General features: G+C 41.0%; 1 protein-coding gene across 1 annotated transcript; it reads left to right on the top strand.

Moving 5' to 3' along the window:
- The first annotated feature begins 2,883 nt into the window (after positions 1 to 2,883).
- On the top strand, positions 2,884 to 19,630 carry asz1 (ankyrin repeat, SAM and basic leucine zipper domain containing 1). The gene is made up of 13 exons (XM_026311118.1): positions 2,884 to 2,991; positions 3,909 to 4,011; positions 4,757 to 4,879; positions 7,540 to 7,651; positions 11,384 to 11,495; positions 11,664 to 11,798; positions 12,120 to 12,238; positions 13,223 to 13,295; positions 13,815 to 13,871; positions 14,348 to 14,460; positions 17,033 to 17,138; positions 17,509 to 17,622; positions 19,448 to 19,630. The coding sequence occupies exons 1-13, from the start codon at positions 2,884 to 2,886 to the stop codon at positions 19,628 to 19,630; spliced, it is 1,458 nt and encodes a 485-aa protein (XP_026166903.1).
- The last annotated feature ends 533 nt before the right edge of the window (positions 19,631 to 20,163 follow it).

The following is a 20,163-nucleotide window of genomic DNA, read 5'->3' on the forward strand; positions in this document are numbered from 1 at the left end:
TGCCCCGCAGTTGGAGAGAGGACAGTCCATGTGGGCTCGCCAAAAAACCTGGGCAGACACACGTCATTTCCACACGGACGAGGCTGCATATTGTGCCAACAAGGTGAAGAGACGAAAGCCAGCTGATCCGAGTGACACCACCTCATCAAACAGTTATTGATCCATATCTGTATCAGGCAGTGCGGGGAACCATGGGAGTCCACAGGACACTATCCAAATGCCATCAATCAATTACTTTAATTGATAATCTCTTTGGTTTGTCAGTAAAGTGCACTAAAGGTGCTTTGGGTCTTAGCCTAGAGATGGTTTCCCTCTTACCCCTAAATAATTTTCTTCACACTACAACTCCTTCATATTACAGCTGTTAAATCGCAAGTCTAAGCAAAATCCCCCAAACTGGGACTTTAAAACTACATAAATAACAACAGTCAATTAAAACAACTAAGGCTAACATGCAGAGAAGATAAATTCAGAGTAAAACAGCAATGAAGTGTATTACATTAACACAATGGAAACCCAGCTATCTGATTTAATTAAATATCCCTGTATCAGATCCTTAAGGTTTTATACAGAAGATACTGAAGTAGCTGCTACATGTTGACTTTTGGATGCTGGGAAGCGGCTTTTTATTTCAATCCACTCAGCTGACTCCCATATCGTTCACAAAGTAGCAGAAACAGTTCCGGGACATCTAAATGAACTTGAAACTTTTTTTTTTTTTTTTATCAGTTTCAGATTATGCTCAGTTTCAGGAGAGGGAGGATCAAAACCTTCAAACATTCCACAAAAGAACAGTGATAAAAACACTGAACATGCAGCAAATATTTGATTCATGAGTAACTCAGTGCACAATCTGCGTCTTATCTTCACTGTCAGCACTTCAGCTGTGGTCATTTCAAGAGAGTTGCGTGCCACGAAAATGTGTTGGAAGAAATTTGTAGTAAGATCATTTTGGGCCCCATTACTGTGTGAGAAGCAGCAACAAGCCTCAGACTGATATAGTCACAGGTATGGGTCCTAGCATTTGAGCCGCTGCTATATACAAAAGAAAAACAAAAAAAGGTAAATGTGCTGCTGACAGGTAATTTAAATAGAAGTGAAAGGAGAGCAGAGTTTAAGAGTGCAGGTTTGGTTTCAGTTTTTTAGGCGGCCACACACGTTGGGTCAAATGCTGCACAGAAAATGACACCAGTATACTGTGTGGCATTGAACAAGCTAAAATGTAACTCCATTGTCACTGAAAGCAAAACAAAACATGTCCACCACTGTGAGAAAGGCTAAGTAAAGTAATCATCTATGCAAAATCTAAATATCGCTGGACTAAACTAGTGATCTGTAGAGCAAATATCTCAAAGTACTTTTTTAGAGCAGTGAAAGTTGTGACGTAGGATATCTATTGGAGCCACAAATGTGAATGTTTTTTTAAATTTAATCCTTATAACTGTGAATGTGACAAAACACTGAAGCAGCAGCTGTAGCCTGAATAAATGTGTCTCTTTTCTTGTTTCTTTAAAAGGACTTATTTCAGAAATTAGCAGAATCACTTTAAGTTAACAGGTAGTTGGTTGATTGCAGTTTGCCAAATTCAGTCGTTACTGCCAAGGGACAGAAAAATTGAGTTTTGGCCAGAGGAAGAGTGACCTCTACTGGACATTTACAGCACTTTACAGTTGGATAAGATTTTTTTCAAAGCATGATATCTTAGAAAAACTGCTATACAGTTAAAGGCAATGACAGACGTCAATGATAGAGACAAGTCATACTTGATAAATAATTGTTGTATGACTATACCATGTCTATATGAAGTATAAAAACACTTAAAGGCCCTGGACATCTTCACAGGATTTACTATTTACATTTATTGTAGATAATTAGAGATCTGCTCAGTTTGAAGTTGGGAAAAGTGATTCTGGGAATTTCCTGCTGTCACCAAACTTCATGTAACAATAAGGAGGTTTAAGGAGCACCACTGTAATAGCCCCAGCAAAAAATGAATAGATATGTGAAACGTCAGTCAAGATGTTTGATCAGGCACACATGTAATAACACCTGTGTGGGCGTGGCATCAAACAGGCCTTACACACCTGTACGCATTTAAATTAGCAATAACAACCAACCCCAAACTATTAGTGACCCACATTATAAGATTTACTGAAAAACACCGGAGAAACAGCATTAATTGCAACTCAGCACAGTCTTTGGGGAGACAAATCAGTCTTAAGTCAGTCCCTGACTTTACCTCCAACTCAGTGTTTACATAGAAATAAATGCTAAGCTAGTGCTAGCTTCCTAGCTAATATTAGCACAACATTGTACATTCAACCTGAAAATGTCATGAGTTGTAGTCTAATAATCCAGCTAACTAATATTTAACTAACACGACTAATAACAACCAGCACTGAGCATATTTTCTATTTAAATAAGTGTATTCAGGGCTAAGTTGTGAAATCTTTAAAAGCTAACATTTGCTTATGTTAGCTGAGCACTTTAAGCTAGCAGCAACACTCTAAATTAACAAAAACACAGGTAATTTACTGAACTTTTTTAAAACCACAGCAGGAGAGGATTAATCTTACGGTCATATTAAACTTCATCCCACAAGTTCCACCTTTTCTTCTTATTTTTTGTAGTTTTAAAAACAAGTCCAAGTCCTTAATTAGCTCCGTCAGAAAGAGATGCACCTGAAGCTTCACCCGTGCAGGTGAGATATAATCCCCAATCAGTACCTGAACCTGAACCTGAACCTGATCCAAACCACCAAGGGAGGGCGCAATAAACAGCTTTAAAAAATAGTGTAGCACATTTTTGACCCCACCTGGACTCATTGTTCCGTGACGTTAGCTAAGGCTAAGGCTAAGGCTAACATTAGCTACCGACAGAATAATGAGCAATTTAGTGGATTACGGTTTCCCAGCTGGAGATGAGAGCGACGACAGCAATGATGAGTGGTTTATCGGCTCTTGTTCGGAAAAAACATCCTCTTATATCAAGGTTAGTTTACAAAACATCCTTATTGATTGCTCAAACGTTTTTGATATGCTAACCCGATTTAACTCGTTTTAGCCGCGGCTCTGTCGCTAGCTAACACGAAGCTAAGCTATCTTAATTCTTTCCCGAGGTAAATTAGCGTTAATTTAGCAAACAAACACTTCGGATTATCTCATAATTTATGATAAAATAGTCACAGCATGAACCCATGGATGGAGTTAATCACTGATACGGGTCTTTATAGTGTTAATTATTGTGATAGATTAAACTTGGAGCCGCTCAGTGTTTCATAAATTGAACACCGCGATGTCAGTTAATGTGTTTTAAAAAATAAAATAAGGCTGACAAATTAATTATCTTAAACATGTCTGCTTTGTTTCTAGTTTACAGCCAAGTTTGTGAAACAAACTGTAGCTCATTTGATCAATGAAACTACCAGTATATGGTTATTTGCATGGTTTAAAAGGTGTTGACCCTATTACCTCAGGATGCATGTACAAGCATTAGTGCAGGAGCAGAGCTCAACTGCAAATTATTACTAGTCATTTTCCAGGTGATGAGAAAAATTAAAATATTAATTGTTTAGAAAAACGTTTTGCGTTGTCCTGGTCTTCCAAACTATGCAGTTTAATTAGCAAACACTGATCCCTTTATTGTAATTGAGGATAGTACAAGTTACATTAATTGCTCAAAAGTACATTTTGTGTGGGATTAGTTAGTAGTTTAAAATAATCTAATATTTTGCCCAAGTCAAACTGAAGGAATAATTTATGCTGTGTCGCTCCAAATTCTCAGGGAGGAATGCTCCTTTCTGTAATTCAAGAGATTTTATTCACATACTTACATGTAGTATGTTTCCTAAATGCTGAGTTTTATTACTTTGTCAACACTTTACAGTGACTTGTCATTATTTTTCATAGGGTCTGGATGCAGATGTACAACATGCAGATGGTAATGTGTCATTGTTGAAAAAAGCCATTAGTAACGGAGACATTGGGACTGTGGAGCAGCTGTTGGACAATGGCAAGTGGACCTTTCATTTTCTTAATATTATGTGTGACAGCTTCACATTTAGCTGTAAATAATAAAATATCAAATAAAATCTAATAGTAAATAACATTTAAAAATGTGACTGATTTTCTGTTTTTAATTCATGTTTCCAATGTGTATTTGTTCTAATGTGACAGTATAGAATGTATAATGAATAGATGCACAAGTAATATATGTGTCTAGATTACTTTTTCAGTTTTTATTTTTATACTTATTTCTTACAGAAAAATAGTTTTAGCCAAATAGATATTGTAAAGTTTGTGGTTGTGTAATAATTAGGGGTTGTTCTATAATCAGGCAGTATATTAATAGCAGTATGGTAACCCAAGACATTGCAAACAAAAAAACCTGTGCACCAAAAAGGAAACTTGTAGGAGCACAAACAAAACAAACAAGTATTCAGTGATGATGGTTTTTTTGTTTGAAATGAAAATGCTTCTGATTTCAATCAGTTTATATTTGTCATCTTAAATTAGTTGATTGCAGTATCAATGTTTTCCTCACACTTTTCATTTGACTGCAGAATAAAGGCACAAAATAAACTCCAGAATTTCTCACCCCAACACAAAATAGATCTGCAAGAAAGTATTTTACAGAAATCAAGGGGAAGTAGAAAAGCAACAATTTGAGAAAGGAAGCTCTAAGGAAAAGGGTCTAGTTGTGTGTATGTACTAAGGGCCTTAGACCTCACTAAATTTGGTCTTTTTGGTGGGGACAGGTATGGACATAGAGACCAGGCTTGGCTTTGAATGGACTCCACTGATGTGTGCTGTCAGTGTGGCTAATTATGACCTGGCCAAACTGCTACTGGACAGAGGGGCCAGCGCGAACTTCAGCAAAGGTCAGACCAATGTGGATCACTATATTTGGGAGAGGGGTTACAGAAACATAAATTGTAAGACAAATGGGTTTTAATTTGTATTGGTTTTTGCTGTGACACTAAAGTGTAGGCTCCACTGACCCTTCTGTGATCCCTCACTGGCCATCTTTCAGAAAAAAATCTTGGGCAGATAGTCTGATTAGGTAACATTATTACATTGCTGCCTTCTAGGCTTGGATATCAAACAGTCATACCTTAATCCCCTTGATGGACTGTGCTGCATTGGTATCAAGCAATTCTTCCCTGTGGCACCTTTTTTCAATTTCCTACACGGCTACAGCCAAAGACTTGGGGACCAATTGGGCCACTGCACCAATAGGCTTCATCTGACATTACTTAATGGTGATGACGCCAAAGAGGAACTCTTGTAGCAACACACCACGAATCCTTTGAGTTGTTTTTAGTTCGTGATCATTGCACCCCCATTCCAAAGCAAGAAAAATTGAAGGCATCTGTTGGATCAAGGTCAGTCTGGGTAAAATAAGCATGGAGAAAGAACTCTTCCGTATTAAGAAGCATAAGTTATACATGCATCTTGTTGGAGAAATGCAGTTATAGGATCCCCTACAAACAGAAAACATTTTGTTGCTAGGTAGGATTTATTCCAGTATTGTGCAGTGTCACTCAGAAGGGATCTAGTCATTATCTTTTACTTTTGGTCATGTTGCTTTTGTGGCTTTCCCAGCTGAATCAAAAGCAGTGATTCAGGAATAGATTCTAACCATGACCAAAAGCATAAACAACAGTGGTAAAGATACGTTTCTAATCCGTAAAGTGTTTTTTGAATTCCTGTGACTGTTACCGCTGCAGTTACAATAAATTATTTTGCGACCACAGCAGTTTTTGTCTTCTGCTATCTATCTGCTAGAAACCCTCCTGTGGCCCCTGTAAGTCCCAAGTCTCCATTCTGGAGGCACAGACCTATTTATGCTGTTGATATCTGATGTTAATTAATTCTCAGTCCAAATGTCGACCTAAACTGTGTGTGTGACTGATTTTGCATGGCCCCGGCATCTGATGCTTGAGGCAGGTGAAGGAAACAATTAAATAGGAGGATGACGTGTGGTCACGTCCTGGTGGCGTCTGTCCAAGCAACGAGGCTGAGCAGAGGAATGCTTGAGTGATTGATAACGGTCACCATGCCGCTGTCATACCCTCTAACCAATTCTCAGGCCTCAGATTTATTTACTCCAGTCTTCTGTAGACGCAAACCAGTCAGTCTGGTTTACACCCACACACACACACACACACACACACACAATATAAACACACACACTTTGCACACAGATATCGAGCCAAACATGCTCAGCCACGAAGACACAGAAACCCACATACAGATGTGGAGGCCCAGGTATGCATGCACACGCATACGTACAGGAAAACACACAAATACACACTTAGATACATACTGTGATACACACAGATTGGGGGCTCAGTCATTGGCAGAACGAAACGAGAGCATTGCCATGGGTCTCAGGCCAGTCTTATCAGAACAAGATAAGGAGACAACTCGTCTGAAGTCATTTGGTTCTATAAAGGCTGCCACATTTCCTGATGCTAGATAAATAGCTATCTAGCTCCGCGAGCAGGTTTTCGCTCAGATCCTTTTCTTTTCCTTATTAAAGCATGATGTACCACTTCATTATGATGAAAAAACACAATTCCTTTTCCCTTTAATTTGTTTTACTGGTGGTGTAACTACAATTTACCAATGATGTGGATTTCATACCTATTATTTGTTCCAGTGAGGTAACTAGAGTTATTAAACTCAAGTCATGCCTCAAAAGAAAGATGAAATTTGACATTGAGTAACAAGGGATGAAATTGCTCCTTTACACATTTGTAGGTCATCATGGCTTCTTTTTATTGGCAGTGAAAGCGGACAAAGGAGTCGTGCTCTATATTCATAGAAGAAATCTAAATGACTCCCAACAGGCCAGAAGAAAACCTTCAATAAGATGCACAGTGCTTCTGATTTTATCAATTCAAAAAGCATTTTAGAAACTTAGCAGTAGTTTAGAAGTGACTAGGGCCAAACACAAACATTCAAGAAAAGAGTGACTACTGCTAACAGTCTTTGACATTAAGCTCTTACAAATATATCTTTTAAATGTGTATTTTGATGACACTAGTGATAGCCTGTATCTCATCAGGTCATCGGCTTCAAACGTAGACACTGCACTAAAGCTTGAAACACTCAGAAATTGGTAAATTCTCTTGACATTTATTTGTAAATGTACAGCCCACATAAAAAAGGTCCTTTCACGCCAACATTGTCTGATTTTTACCAGCTGCTCTGCTGGCCAGGACTGTGCCAGGTGTGTAACTGACGATACAGAAATGATCTAACTGCAGCATCACAGGGTTGAGGATCTGTCAGCCAGAAAATAAAATGGATATTGATGCCAGCTTCCTTGTCTGTGTGCGATTATCCATATCTGCTGCTAAATTTAAAATGATAATTTCTCTGAATCTAAAGTCGTCACGGTCTCTGTACTGTTACCCTAAGTTTTAAAATTGGATTTGGAATAACCGAGGCTAAGCTACGTTTTTTGTATAAATAAAACTGAATCTTAAAACTGTGATGACGCACTTCCACACTAATGCATTCTTGTCCATAGATCACTGGACAGTGCTCATGGCCAGCTGCACAGCGTCAGCTAGCGAAGACAAAATTTCACGCTGTGTGGAGCTTCTGTTGTCCAGAAATGCTGATCCCAACATGGTGGACAGGTGAGGGGGGGGGGGTACAGATGTGCTTCAGGTCAAAATGTTTATGGGGCTTTCAACATGGTACATCCTGCCATATCCATATTGATGTAGGCCAATTTAAACCACTCCAGACTTGAGCAGGGGAGGGAAAAAGAGGTGCTGGATCATATTTCCTTTGATCGTTCTCATTATGTTTGGTGCCATGTGGTAGCATTATGCACCACACTGCTCAATACAGTGTGTGTATATTTGTGTGTTTTGTTTGGAATGTCCTGTTATGGCATGTGCATGTACAGACAGACAGAAAAACAAACACGCCGAGTGCAGGGGGTGGTAAGGAGGATTTTAAAAACTTTTCCAGATTTTCAGCTGGAAACCAATAAGTATGGTTTTAGTAATTTATAAGTTAAAATGTGCAAAATAGCCTGCACATCTGGGTTAAAAAAAACAAAAACAAAACCGGTTTCGTGAAAAATGAACATTTCTTCAGGCATACATGCAGCGGTGGTTTTAACATTTCAGTGATTACATTTCATTGCATTTTTAGACACTGAGTTTTATGGAGACTAATGTGTGATACTGTGGGGCATTACACCCTTTAAGCACAACAGCTTTTTGTCTTGGTAGGTGTTCACTGTTCAGCCATAGCACTAGGAAACTTACAATAAAACAACAAACAAGAACATCTGTAAAAAGCCTACCAATACCTTAGATTAGAGCTGTACGTTACCCCAAAGATCAGCAGTGTTTAATCAGTAAACTAAAGCCTCCAAGCACATATGTACTGATTTCACCAGGCTCACTGTCACAAATATCACAACTAGTAATCTGCAAAAACAGTTTTTGAAGTAGCCTATACAAGATGTTGGACAGATGCCATTGAGTTTGTGTGGAGTGACAAATGTCAACACCTCCACAGAAACACTTTTTTAAAAAAACTGACGACAGATTAAAGCATTTTTCTAAAGGTTTCTTTTGCAATGTGAAAACTATTTCACTCACTAAATTAAATAAAGATTAAAAACTTCTGTCTCGTGGTGAGGAATGCAGGGAGATCATTGCTGAAGCGCTTTTACTATTACCGCCTGTGAAGTTTTGTCGTGTCAGAGTGCGGATGCAGCCCATGTTGGCTTTCTTGTTTACCTGCCGTTACATGCACGGCACACACGGCTTGAACCCCCCGCGACGACGCACATGGACACGCTGCAGCTTTACGAAAGTGTTTGGTTCTTTCCCAGACAAAATATTTAAAGCAAGGTAACAAGACACAGAAGGATGCAGATGAGTGGAGGTGGTTAGGAGGAGGGGCCAACAGCCCCCAACATCACGAGCGAGAGAAGAATATGAGGTTCATGTGGGTGCAAAGATAAACTTCTTCCTGCTCCTCATCGCCTCTTTCGTCTGAATATCAAACCAATGATTACCACCAGCTGCTCATTCCTCCGTCTTAATGTAAACAAGCACTCTCTGTCATCTCTCAAAGTCTGCAGGAACACGATGTGGGGTCCATTGCCTCCATCTGGTCCCTTTTTATTTAATACTTTTCCTCTGCAACTCTGCTCATATCTGCTAAAGTCTGCAAACACATTGGCGGAAGCATAATTTCAGCTTTGACTTCCATAGGGTGTTGATGCCCATTGATGTCATTTGAATTAGCCTTCTGTTCCAAAAACGAAACCCACCCACCGATCGTCGTGCAGAGTGTGCAGCTCTGTACTACACTTCAGCCTAATTTACAGAGACGTAGACAAACAGAACTTCATAAAAGTTCTTTAAAGAGGACTTCAGATTTCACTTGGACTTGAGTACTACTAAAATGAAACCTCTTGATATCCCTACAGACTATTAACATTATCATTTGCATATTTTAACAAAAACAGGGTGTCTGTGGATACTTTGATCATTACTATTATTTTGTCAGGGAAGATCAACTATTTTAAAGCCTTTATATAAATGTAATCATTGTTTTAGTTTGAGGCGTCGTGTGTTTGCCTTTGTACAGTGAGTCAGGTGATTGTGGAAGTTATTCCTCTTACTGTTTTGACACCAGGAACAATGTTCACACTGAAAGGTCTGGCTATTGATCAGCTGTTGATATGGGACCCAGCCAAAACTCACAGTCAGAAGGAAACTCACACAAAATGTGCTGAAACAATATGAGAATGACCTCAGTGTCCGTCTCGCAGCAAAACCAGCCTTGGGAAAATACAGCAGCACAGGACATAAACAGAAATGAATGACTACCTCTCCTGTCCTGTCCCGTTCTCCTGGGCCAAAAAGGAACTGACTGATTAATGGGCGTAGGGGCATGTCAATAAAAGTGTTTAAGTTCATGTAGAACATTAACTTCAGATAATTTTTTCTTTTTTAAGTTATTAAAGGAAGATGTAGCTGTGCACGCTGTTTAGATAGTGTCAACATCCACTGACGTTCTACGGAGAATCACACCTTTTGAATAAACATCACCTTTGTCTTCGAGCACTTTACGTTTACGATTTATTTTAAAGTCAACACTTGTATTATCAACATATTATTACAGATAACACCAGTAAATCTCTATTCAGATCGAATGGCAATGTCTTGACAACTATAATGTCACAATAAAGAATCAATCAGTTGTTATTTTAGGGCTTAAAGTGTTTGAGTCTGGATGAATCTGGGATTTATGTGTCTCTGAACAGACCACAATTTAAAAGGAAGTTTTCAGTCCATTTTGTCAAGAAATATTTAGGATTTAAGAGCCGTCTAGTGTTAGCCCATGTGTAAAGTTTTGTCAGTCTGTTGGGGGCGATAACATAATGTCATCTTGTGTTTGTGTTGAGCTGTCTGTCTGTTTACATGTGACTTATGAATTGTTCTTGACATACCTTGTCTCTCTCACCGTTTCCCTCTCCCTCCTTATCTCACACACGGAGCATTAGGCAAAGTGATGAATTGCTGCTGTATTTTCCCATCCCCTTTGGATTGATTTATTTTTCTCACCTGTTGCGTTTGAGTCCGAGGTGATAAGACGTACTGCAGTGGAGTCTTTTTATTTACAGCCCTTGTTCAGATAGAAGAAAACACATAAAGGCAACAGAGGAAATACTGTTAGAAACAAAGGTCACGGTTAAAACTAGATTTTCCATATCACAGTTGTTCCCTGTTGAAGGACACAGTCCCCTGTGCTTTATTGTGACCCCTTTATTGTGTAACTAACCACTGCAGTGAATAATATAGTATTTTATTACTCTACTTAAAGGAATACTGCACTGAAAATCTTATAATTACATACTCAGTAGATGAAAAATCCATCCCTCTAAAGATTTTAAAGGCGGCTGTAAAGTTCGTCCTTTGCGGCTGTATTGGGTGTTGAGGCTGAAACCTGCGCAGCACTTTTATGTAAAACAAAATAAATAAAATGCAGTGTCATCAAGGAAAACTGGTTTGTGTAACTGGTCCATGAGGTTCAAGGCTTATTAAAAACCAAAACACTGCACAGTGATTTATAGGAGACTTTTTACAGCTGAAACTGAATGACCTGTGTCAAATTATTGAGTCTGCTGCCCCCCAGTGGTTTCTCTGGACCTTTTGTCAGCACTTACTCATTTATGTTGCTATTTCTTCAATTTCTTTCCTCACATATTTCCTCTGGTATTACTGGGCTTCTTTAATTCTGCTGCGTTTAACAATAAACTGTTTTTTACAAGATGCAATTGCATTTCTTTTGGTTGTGGTGTCATCTAACCTTATTTTGTCTCTTGTCCCTTTTAGGTCCCAAATGACCTGCCTGATGTTGGCGGCCAGGAACGGCTATAGTAAGGTCATCAACCTGCTGGTGTCCTACAGAGCAGAAATCAATGCCCAGGATGCCAATGGATACACAGTGTGTCATTGTTTTTTTTTAATCTACTTTAATTATTTAGACATACATAAAAATATGACTTCAGTCAGAATCTACAGGTTCAACTGTAGATCAGGGCCAAGAGGACAATGTAGAATCTGTTGAATGGTTTTGACTTTGTGCATCATTAATGTTAATATTTTTCACCAGGCTTTGTCTATAGCAGTGCAGTACGGCAGAAAGAAGGCAGTGCTAAAGCTCCTCCTGCTAGGAGCAGACAAAGCCATAAAGACTAATGTTGGAAAGAGTCCTGCCGACCTGGCTATGGTCTTTAAACACACAGAGGTATCTGAAATACTTTTATTCTGATTTATCATTTTTAAGGAAGGTTTATTAAATATTATATGCAGAGATGCAATAAAAAACAGAATCTATACAGTGTGGATGATAAAATTGAATGCACTGGGGATCTTTACTAACCAAATTTAGAATGTGTTTTATATTGAGTATGAAATTTGTTTAGTCATTTAAAGTATGTGCTGCATTACTTGAATTGCAGCCAGTGGTGACATTTATAATCTTAAGTCCTGTGTTGAACTGAGAGAAATGTTTAATGGTCTTTAAAAACAAATCATTTCGTATTCTCACAACAGTGTGTGTCCACAGATAGCCAAGGCCCTGGCCTCTTCATCCCACCTCTCTACTGCAAAGCCCTTCAGCTCTATGGAGAACACGCTGTCTGTGTTTCTCAAGACTAATACTGATTCTACATCTGCCAAGGAACAGTGAGCTGCCCTCACACTTGCATTCAGCTTCTTTAGAGCTTGAACAGATTTGACTGAGTGCATTTCTGAAGCGTTACCATCCTAATAATGAGGTTATCAAGCTTTTTGTCTGAAAGCCCTTAGTTCTGGATTTGACAAACCCAAATATACTGACAGGATATTGTGGAATAGTAGCATCTTATCTAGGTCTCTGATTACTCTCTGCTTTTTTTGTGTTGGTTTAAGCTAGAATTTATATTCTTTTTTTCTCTATAACTGTTTTTCTAATTTAATTTAATTTATTTTACGCCCATCCACCCTCCTGTTGTCAGCGCAGTATTTCAAACCTCACTGTAGCCTGTGTGCTTGTCGCCCCCTGTTGGGTTTTCTGTGAACCTGTGCCTGTGCGGCAGGTGTTGCTGAACCATTGTTAAACCAGACATAAACAATAATAAACCTCTTGCTTGAATGTTTAGTCAATTTGGGCACGTCTGTGCAATTATCATCAAGCAAAGGCATCGCAGTTCACATATTTTAAATGTTGTCAGGCTTGTTGGTAAATCTTTTAATGTCGGTAATTAAACTGATGCTGAACGTAAACTGCGGTTACTCTGAGTCTGAACTCAGTGACGCACTTGTTGCATTTACTGGATCTCTAAACCAGAAAGAGATGTTTCTTTTTTCCAACCCCTTCTACAACGAGGTTAGAGGTTCAGTTCAGGAGCACTGGAGCTGGAAGGGATATAGTTAATTGCCCATAGACACTTAAGTAGGATCGAATTTAACACCTGTGAGGTCTTACAGCAAACACTTAAGGGATAAGCTTGCTGGTTAATATACTGCTCCTAAACAACAACGACACATTTAAACAAACGCACCATTCAGGCCATCTTTGTTCATGCAGTTTTAGTATAACTCTGGTTCCAGCTAGTTCATGCTTACGTTAACACTGGAATAATCATTTTAAATCCCTATGAGTCATGTTGAACTCTCTGCCCTCCTCAGCCTAACCAAGCTTGATGAGCTTGAGCTCCTCCTACATGGCCTCGATCTTGGCTACCTCACTGACATCATGACTGTAAGTATTGAATGCACGCTAGAACAAGATTTCATTGATTTGTTTTTTCTCTTACTTAGGTATGTTTTTGTGTGCAAAAGAGGTTTCTTTTGTCCTGTCGAGATAGTGAGCAGAGATAATGTGTTACACACAGTTCAATACGGTTTTGGATCCATGGGTGAGATGCACTGATCCTAAATTTGTTAAACACAGCTGTGTTATTGACAGAGTGACATTCACATGCTTGGGAACATGTCATGAGATGACGCGTTTACATATTTTACTTGGTGTTTCATGATGGCTCTAGTGTGCTGGATTGGCTTGGCCTGGATTAAACTGAGGGTCACCTCAAACATTAGTCCCTATCTGATGTGGGAGCACTGCGTTTGATGGGTGCAGGTAGATTGTCGTCACTGTGTGGCAAAGCCAATGCAGGTGCATCTGTTTCAGGTGTTCAGACCGGGAGCAGCTGTAGACGTTTTGATTTGGTAAATGTTGAGTGATGTTTGCTCTTTTTTACTTGGTCTTTCGCATACACAGAAAAATGACGTCACCTGGAGCTGCCTGTTGACCATGGAGAAGGAGGATCTCAAGAAGGTAGAGGATGAGTGCAACATCTGTGTGTCCCAGTGACAGTCAGACGAGGGTATCTGTGGATAAAACAGTTCACAAGCTTAGTAGAAAGAAGCTGTGAGAATAAACTGATTAAACCGTTTGTTGGCAGTGAAATTATGTATGTATGTAGTGGTTCCTTTCACCTGCCCAACATCTGGTTCTTTATTACAAAGACATGTAGTGTGTATAATAATAATAATAATAAGAGAACCTGTTAAATGTTAAATCCAAGTTTGGTATTTCATGGTGGATTATAGGCAATAGATACAAAATTAAATCTGTGCCTCCAGATTTTTTTATTTGATAAAGCAGATGCTGTTGTGTTTTGAACTTAAACTCAGTAAACCTGTAGTGTAACTTTTTTGTGTGTGTCACGTGTCACAAAATCGTTTGGTTCGGTTATTTTTGTGAAGGAGAAAAGAGATTAGGACCAACAGAAAGTGTTTTCCATCTGTCAGATTGGTATCACAGACCCAGTGGACCAGCAGAAGGTGCTGAGTGCTGTGCAGCAGATGCAACTGGACAAAGTGGACCTGGACAGAGTCAGCAAACTGGGAGCTGCAGACTGTGGGTAAGGTAACAAATCTTAATGCCAAGATGTGCACTCAGCAGAACAGTAAAGGTTCTGAGAGTGAGTTAGTATTGGTTTTAAGGCAGTGTTAAGAGATTAGAAAAACTAATCAGAGGATTTATTTGCTGGACTTTACCTTTTTCTTATTTACAATACAGGGCAGACATTTTAAAAGACACTGTAGATTGTGGTGCCTGTGACAGAGAACTTGTAGAAAGGTGTTAGAGAATCCTGTGTTAGAGTATTTGAATGTCTTATCGTTTGTCAGCCTACTAGGAATAGCTGACAAGCTCTCAGTTGCAAAAAATGTCCCACGAATGTTCTGCACAAAGACAGTAACAAAGCAGAAATTTAAACACTTGTCAGCCACACACCTTAAACCCTCCTCCACATCCAGTCCTCCTCATAATGCTCCATCTGTCCTCCTCCGCTGGAAGTCGTCCATCAGCCCTATGAGCATCTCACTGTCCTCGTTGCGTGTGTCCACCTCCCCCCGTCTCCGTAGCCAAGCCCCGAGCCAGGCCCTAATGGTTTAAGCGGAGCTTTAATGATTTGTAAGGTGAGAGGCGATGGGAGGTTGCAATGAGCGAAGGAGAGCCAGCAGCAGGGCCCACATGGAGCCATCACACCGCACCCCATCACTTCAAGACTCCTCAACAGACCTGGCCTCGCTGGCTTCACTCAGCCCTGCCTGCAGGAGGAGAGACAGTCCAATACAAAAAAGAGAAGGTTACTTTAAAACTCCATGTTGAAAAATGGAAATTTCTAGAAAATAAGTCGGGGACCAGGAAAAACGTGCTGTGCGAGATTTTAGCTCATCCTGGCTCATTATGCAACTGTGCAGCAACTCAGGCTCTGTCACCTCATGTGAGGGCATCCAGTGGCTGGGCCTGTGACTTCATAGCACAAAAAAAAACTAACATGGCACCGCAGCCCTGAATCCCAGGGATGGTGTCGACTTGTAATTCTAGTGGGCCATTTTCAAACTTGCTTGGAATTTGGGCCAGATTTTTTGGCAGCGCTTGTTGAGGGAGAAGCTGGTGAATCTAAAGCTAAAGATGTAACTTTTGGAATCTGGAAAATCAGATTGGTAATGGAAAGTCAAAAGGAATGTAGCCATGGAGTTATTGTGCAAGGGGCAAAGACCTGAGGGAGAAGATGCTGGATAGATTACATATCCCAACCTGCTCGGAAATCTTGGGATCCACAGGTACAGCTGGAGGACTGGGTTGGTCTCTGCCCAGCGGCTACTCTGCTTAGCCTGCTCCTGCTGTGATCTTTCCCTGGATAAAGGGCAGAGCACGGATGGATTAATCAGCTATAAACGTGTGCAGTCCTGCATATGTGTTTCACACTCTTCCACAGTTGATGGCAGTAATGCACCAGGAAGTGCAGCACTGCCAACAAAGGTAAGGAAGAAGACTGCTAGGAACAAAAAGGGGTGGAAAGAAGGTTGGTTTTACATGGAAGGAAATGCATTTAAGACGTTTATTAGGCCTAATGAATACACAAATTACCTTTTCATGAGAAACTGTAAACGTAAACTAGATATTACTACACACTGCCACCTCCAAAAAGAAGTTGCAGATGTGAATGAAGTATTGCAAATCTGATTGGAAATGCATGCAGCGACATCGAGCAGGGCACTTACCCAGATGTGTGCTGTCACAGTGATACCCAGATGATTTCTCCTGTAATAAATGAAGTTCAGCAGCAAAGTGGTACACAGGTATCCTCTCTCAGCGTTCCCACAAAACATAACGTCCTTTCCATCTCCAGGAGGGTGCAGTGGTCTTCCCACCAGGGGCCCATCATCACTCTGCTCCCTAGATAAACTAACAGCAGGGAGACAGGAGGTGAAGGTGCAGCACAGGCTGACTGACAGTGTTTACTCGCCCCTCTGACAGAGTGTGAGGAGGGCTGCAACGGCTGGCTGCCCAGTCCCCTCACCAAAGGAAATGTACCATTAAGATAAGAGCTATCAATATCCTAAAGGACCTGGGGTTGGGAAGAGAGGGATGGAGAAGTTGAATATAAATAACTAATCATTTAAGGTGGATGTTTCCAGGGAGGGATAACAGCATGGGGAGGAGCTGGGGAGAAAGCTTGGCCACCTGCTCAGTTTTCTGTACAGCCTGTTGAGGCTGTCTCAAGGAAATAAATGGAGAATGTTAACACAAACTTCGGTCCCGACTATCAATCTGTCTGCCCCGTCATCGCTGGGCATCTTCAGCGGGGCTCGTCTTGTTTTTAACGTGGACATATCCTTTGGGCTCACTTTAATAAACTTTAATAATAAATCTACCGATCTCAGCTTGACCCTTGTTCAGTTCTGCAAATTACAGTGTGATTTTTGGTTATTGCAGGATATTTTGATAAATGACCATCATAAGTTCCCGAGTGAAACCTTTAAGTGTAGTCAGACACTCGGGCTCCGTTAATACAGAACAGAAAAAGCTGTACATCTTCACATCTGAGATGTTTGACCCAGAAAAGGTATAAGCATTTAAGACTCATCAAAAATAAACGCGTTTTAATCAGACCTCATCTAGACGTTGCTCATGTATTGCAGGAGTGAGGACCTGCAGAACTTCCTACTGAGTGTGCAGCAGCAGTGCTGCTACCTGACGGAGACAATTCAAGATGTCATCACCCGTGTTCCCCACCAGGTCTCTCAGGTACACTTCACATTTAGGGGTTGTTGGTCACATGTTGCTGCACTGGCTTTACTGGCAAAAGACGGATTTCTGGTGCAATTCAATGGCCAAATTTGTCATAGTGCTCATCTTGAATTATGGAAAATATATTTTTCAACTAATGATGTCATAGTAAAGGCATGTTGATGCAATCACAACATGTGAAGTGTGTAAATCAGTAAACATCTAACGTCATTTGAACCTGCGTACTTGTGGGTGTCCCTTATTGTCTTCTGACTACGGTGATGCCAGGTGACCTAATCAGTGCGTCCTCTGTCGGCCCACGTCTTCATTTTCTCTACCTAAACTGAGCAGCTCGATTTCTAAACTAAAACCTTGACTGTCCATGTAGCTGGTTTTCTCCCTGGACCCAAAGAAGGAAGCTCAGGCCGTCTGCAGTCAGCTGGTGGTCCAGACTAAAGACCTTCAGAAGGAAGTCATGTGCCTCCGCAATCTGCTGTGCCAGGTCAACATGCGCACACACACACTTGCTATAGTAGTGAGGACACTCTTTGACATCCAGTCCTGTACGATCACAACTAAAAACCCTAAGTTAAACCTGTTTTTGATCTAAGTAAATGCTTTTAGCCACAAATAGGAATTTGTTTTTATCCAGCCATAATAATCATCAGTAATCACCGTAATAGTATAAAAGCTAGAGCTAAAGCTAAAGCTTCGTGCATTATGTTTTTGCATCTGTCAACCTAATACTGATAAATCTGCTGATATCAGCTGATAATACTGTTCAGGCTCAGACACATTCATTCATACTTCATGCAGGTACATCTGAATTTCTCCTTCACAGCTTCCCTCTTACTGCTGAGGATTAAAAGCAGCATGAGCAGAACAAAGTGTGCATGTTAGGTGTTCGTGTATATGAATTCTGGCGAGCTCCGACAGGTACGTGCGAGGGTGCTCGCATGTGTGCACCTGACCGTGTGTGTATGTGTTTGCGTTTGTGTTCCAAGAGGAGAGAGTCATTCCTGACAGGGCAGAATCCTCACAGCCCATAAGTCAGCGGCGCTGTGACATCGACCTGTCAGCACGCAGACGATGAGGCGGAGGGATGAGGGGGCTGATGGAAAAGCGAGGGTGGGGGCAGAGCGAAGTGAGGCGAAGGTGCAGGATGGCGGGGTGAGGGAGTTTAAAAGGGGAGAATGAGGATGGGTAAGGGCGGGGGTACGAGGTGAGCGAAGGAGGTGGCTTAGCAGCAGATAGAGGTGTGTGTGAGTGTGTTTATAGTGTAGATGAATATTTGTGTGTGTATGTTGATATCGTTGGTTGGGGTTGGGGGGGGTCCAATCATCATGTCAGACAGGAATCTTGACAGTCAATGGAGCCCATTTGGACCCACTGGCTCTCGGCCCGGGAAGAAGCCCTACACAGGCAAAATCTAATTAAAAACTATCTGTCTTCCTGCTGCAGCAAACAGCCTGTGGTAAAACCCCGGTACACTGCCTGACCAGCACCAGACGTACAAAGTTAGACGCTGCCTGGTAAATAAACGTCTTGACATAACAGGACGGTACCTGTGGGCCTCAAACCGACAAGAGGCACAAAACAGGGTGGTGGCAAGACCAAAACATGACCAAACTAATAGGACTGTGACATTATGTGGGAGTGTCCTGTTTCCAATAACAGAATGAAGAAAAACACTTGGAGTTGATATAAACACTTTGACTGGCGCCTTTTACTTCACTGCTCTGTAACTTTGAGTAGGTATCACTGATGCATTTGGGTCCTGTGGGAATATTGCCTTCCCAGCACATAGTAGAAGCATTTTCCTCTGGGTGACGTCAGAATTCAGGAAGTTGTAGAAGTCTGGGTTTGTGGTTCCCAAGTCACATTTACCAGAAGAAAGCTGAAGTTAAACTCGTTGCTTCCTTCGGTTTTCTCATGTGACAGGAATTCACTGTGACACCGTGTCACCCACTGACCTGAGAGTTCAGGAGCAGCATTATTCCTCCGTGACTTGACCATGACCAGAACTTGACTCTCTGTGTGGCTGATGAGTCCTTGAGGATTTGGCAGAGGAAGTTTTGGTGACTCAGGTTTGCGAGTCATGTTGCGGTGGTGCGATGGGACCAGACATGCCCTTAGCCTCAAAATGAACTGGTCTCTGATTCCCACTCAACAGTAACTGAGCTGATATTTCCCATCCGGTCCAGCTTTAGCTGACCTGAAGCCATTTGACCAGTAAACTGATCAAAATGCATGTGGTCCTGTGGTCCTAACGTGCTTTCACGTTGATATTTGTGTGGTTACCATGAATCCTTCTGTCTTCCCCCCAGCTGGATGAAGCTGAAGGTTCCCGTCAGCTTCCTCAACCCGGTTCCCACGGCAACTGGAGGATGCAATGCCTGACCAGATTGGTCCTGGGCGCGCTTGGAGCCACCGCCCTCTTTCTCCTCTCCAAAGCAGCAAGGGGTTTCTGCAGATCAGCAGGAATGTCTGTTAACAGCCAGGCAATGTGAGCTCATCACAGTAGTTAGTGTGAAAAGGTTTGACAAAGACAGGTAACGTTTTATTCCTGCAGTGTTTTAGTTTGCACGTTGCTCTGACTTGTCCTTGAGTTCGGTTCTTTTCCAGTTATTTTCTGTTTTAGGAGTTTGAATGAAAAAAAAAAGTTTATATCACAGTCAGACTAAGACCGAAATATTTTCTGGTGCCTGTGGAAAAATAAAAATCTATTTCAAAATGTAAATGCTGATCCTTTTATAAAGGATTTGATGGAGGTTCAGCATTTTGGGAAATTTGTATTCACCGTCCTCACATGATGCTGCAGCTGAGATCTTAGAGGAGAGACTGAGGGCAGGTGGACAAAATGCTTAGCATGAAGGATTAGACACAACTTGTTTAGTAGGTTTATTTTTTAACTTGGGTCAGCTGATTTCCTCCTGAGTCACCTCCAGACAACTGAGCTTCTCCTGTTGCCAAATATGTAGAAGTGATTTTTGTTTTAACCCCAGTGTTGTTGAAATGCCAAACCAGCGATGTTTAATGTGAA

Source organism: Mastacembelus armatus, chromosome 6 (genome assembly GCF_900324485.2).
Source record: "Mastacembelus armatus chromosome 6, fMasArm1.2, whole genome shotgun sequence".
Lineage (NCBI taxonomy): Eukaryota > Metazoa > Chordata > Actinopteri > Synbranchiformes > Mastacembelidae > Mastacembelus > Mastacembelus armatus.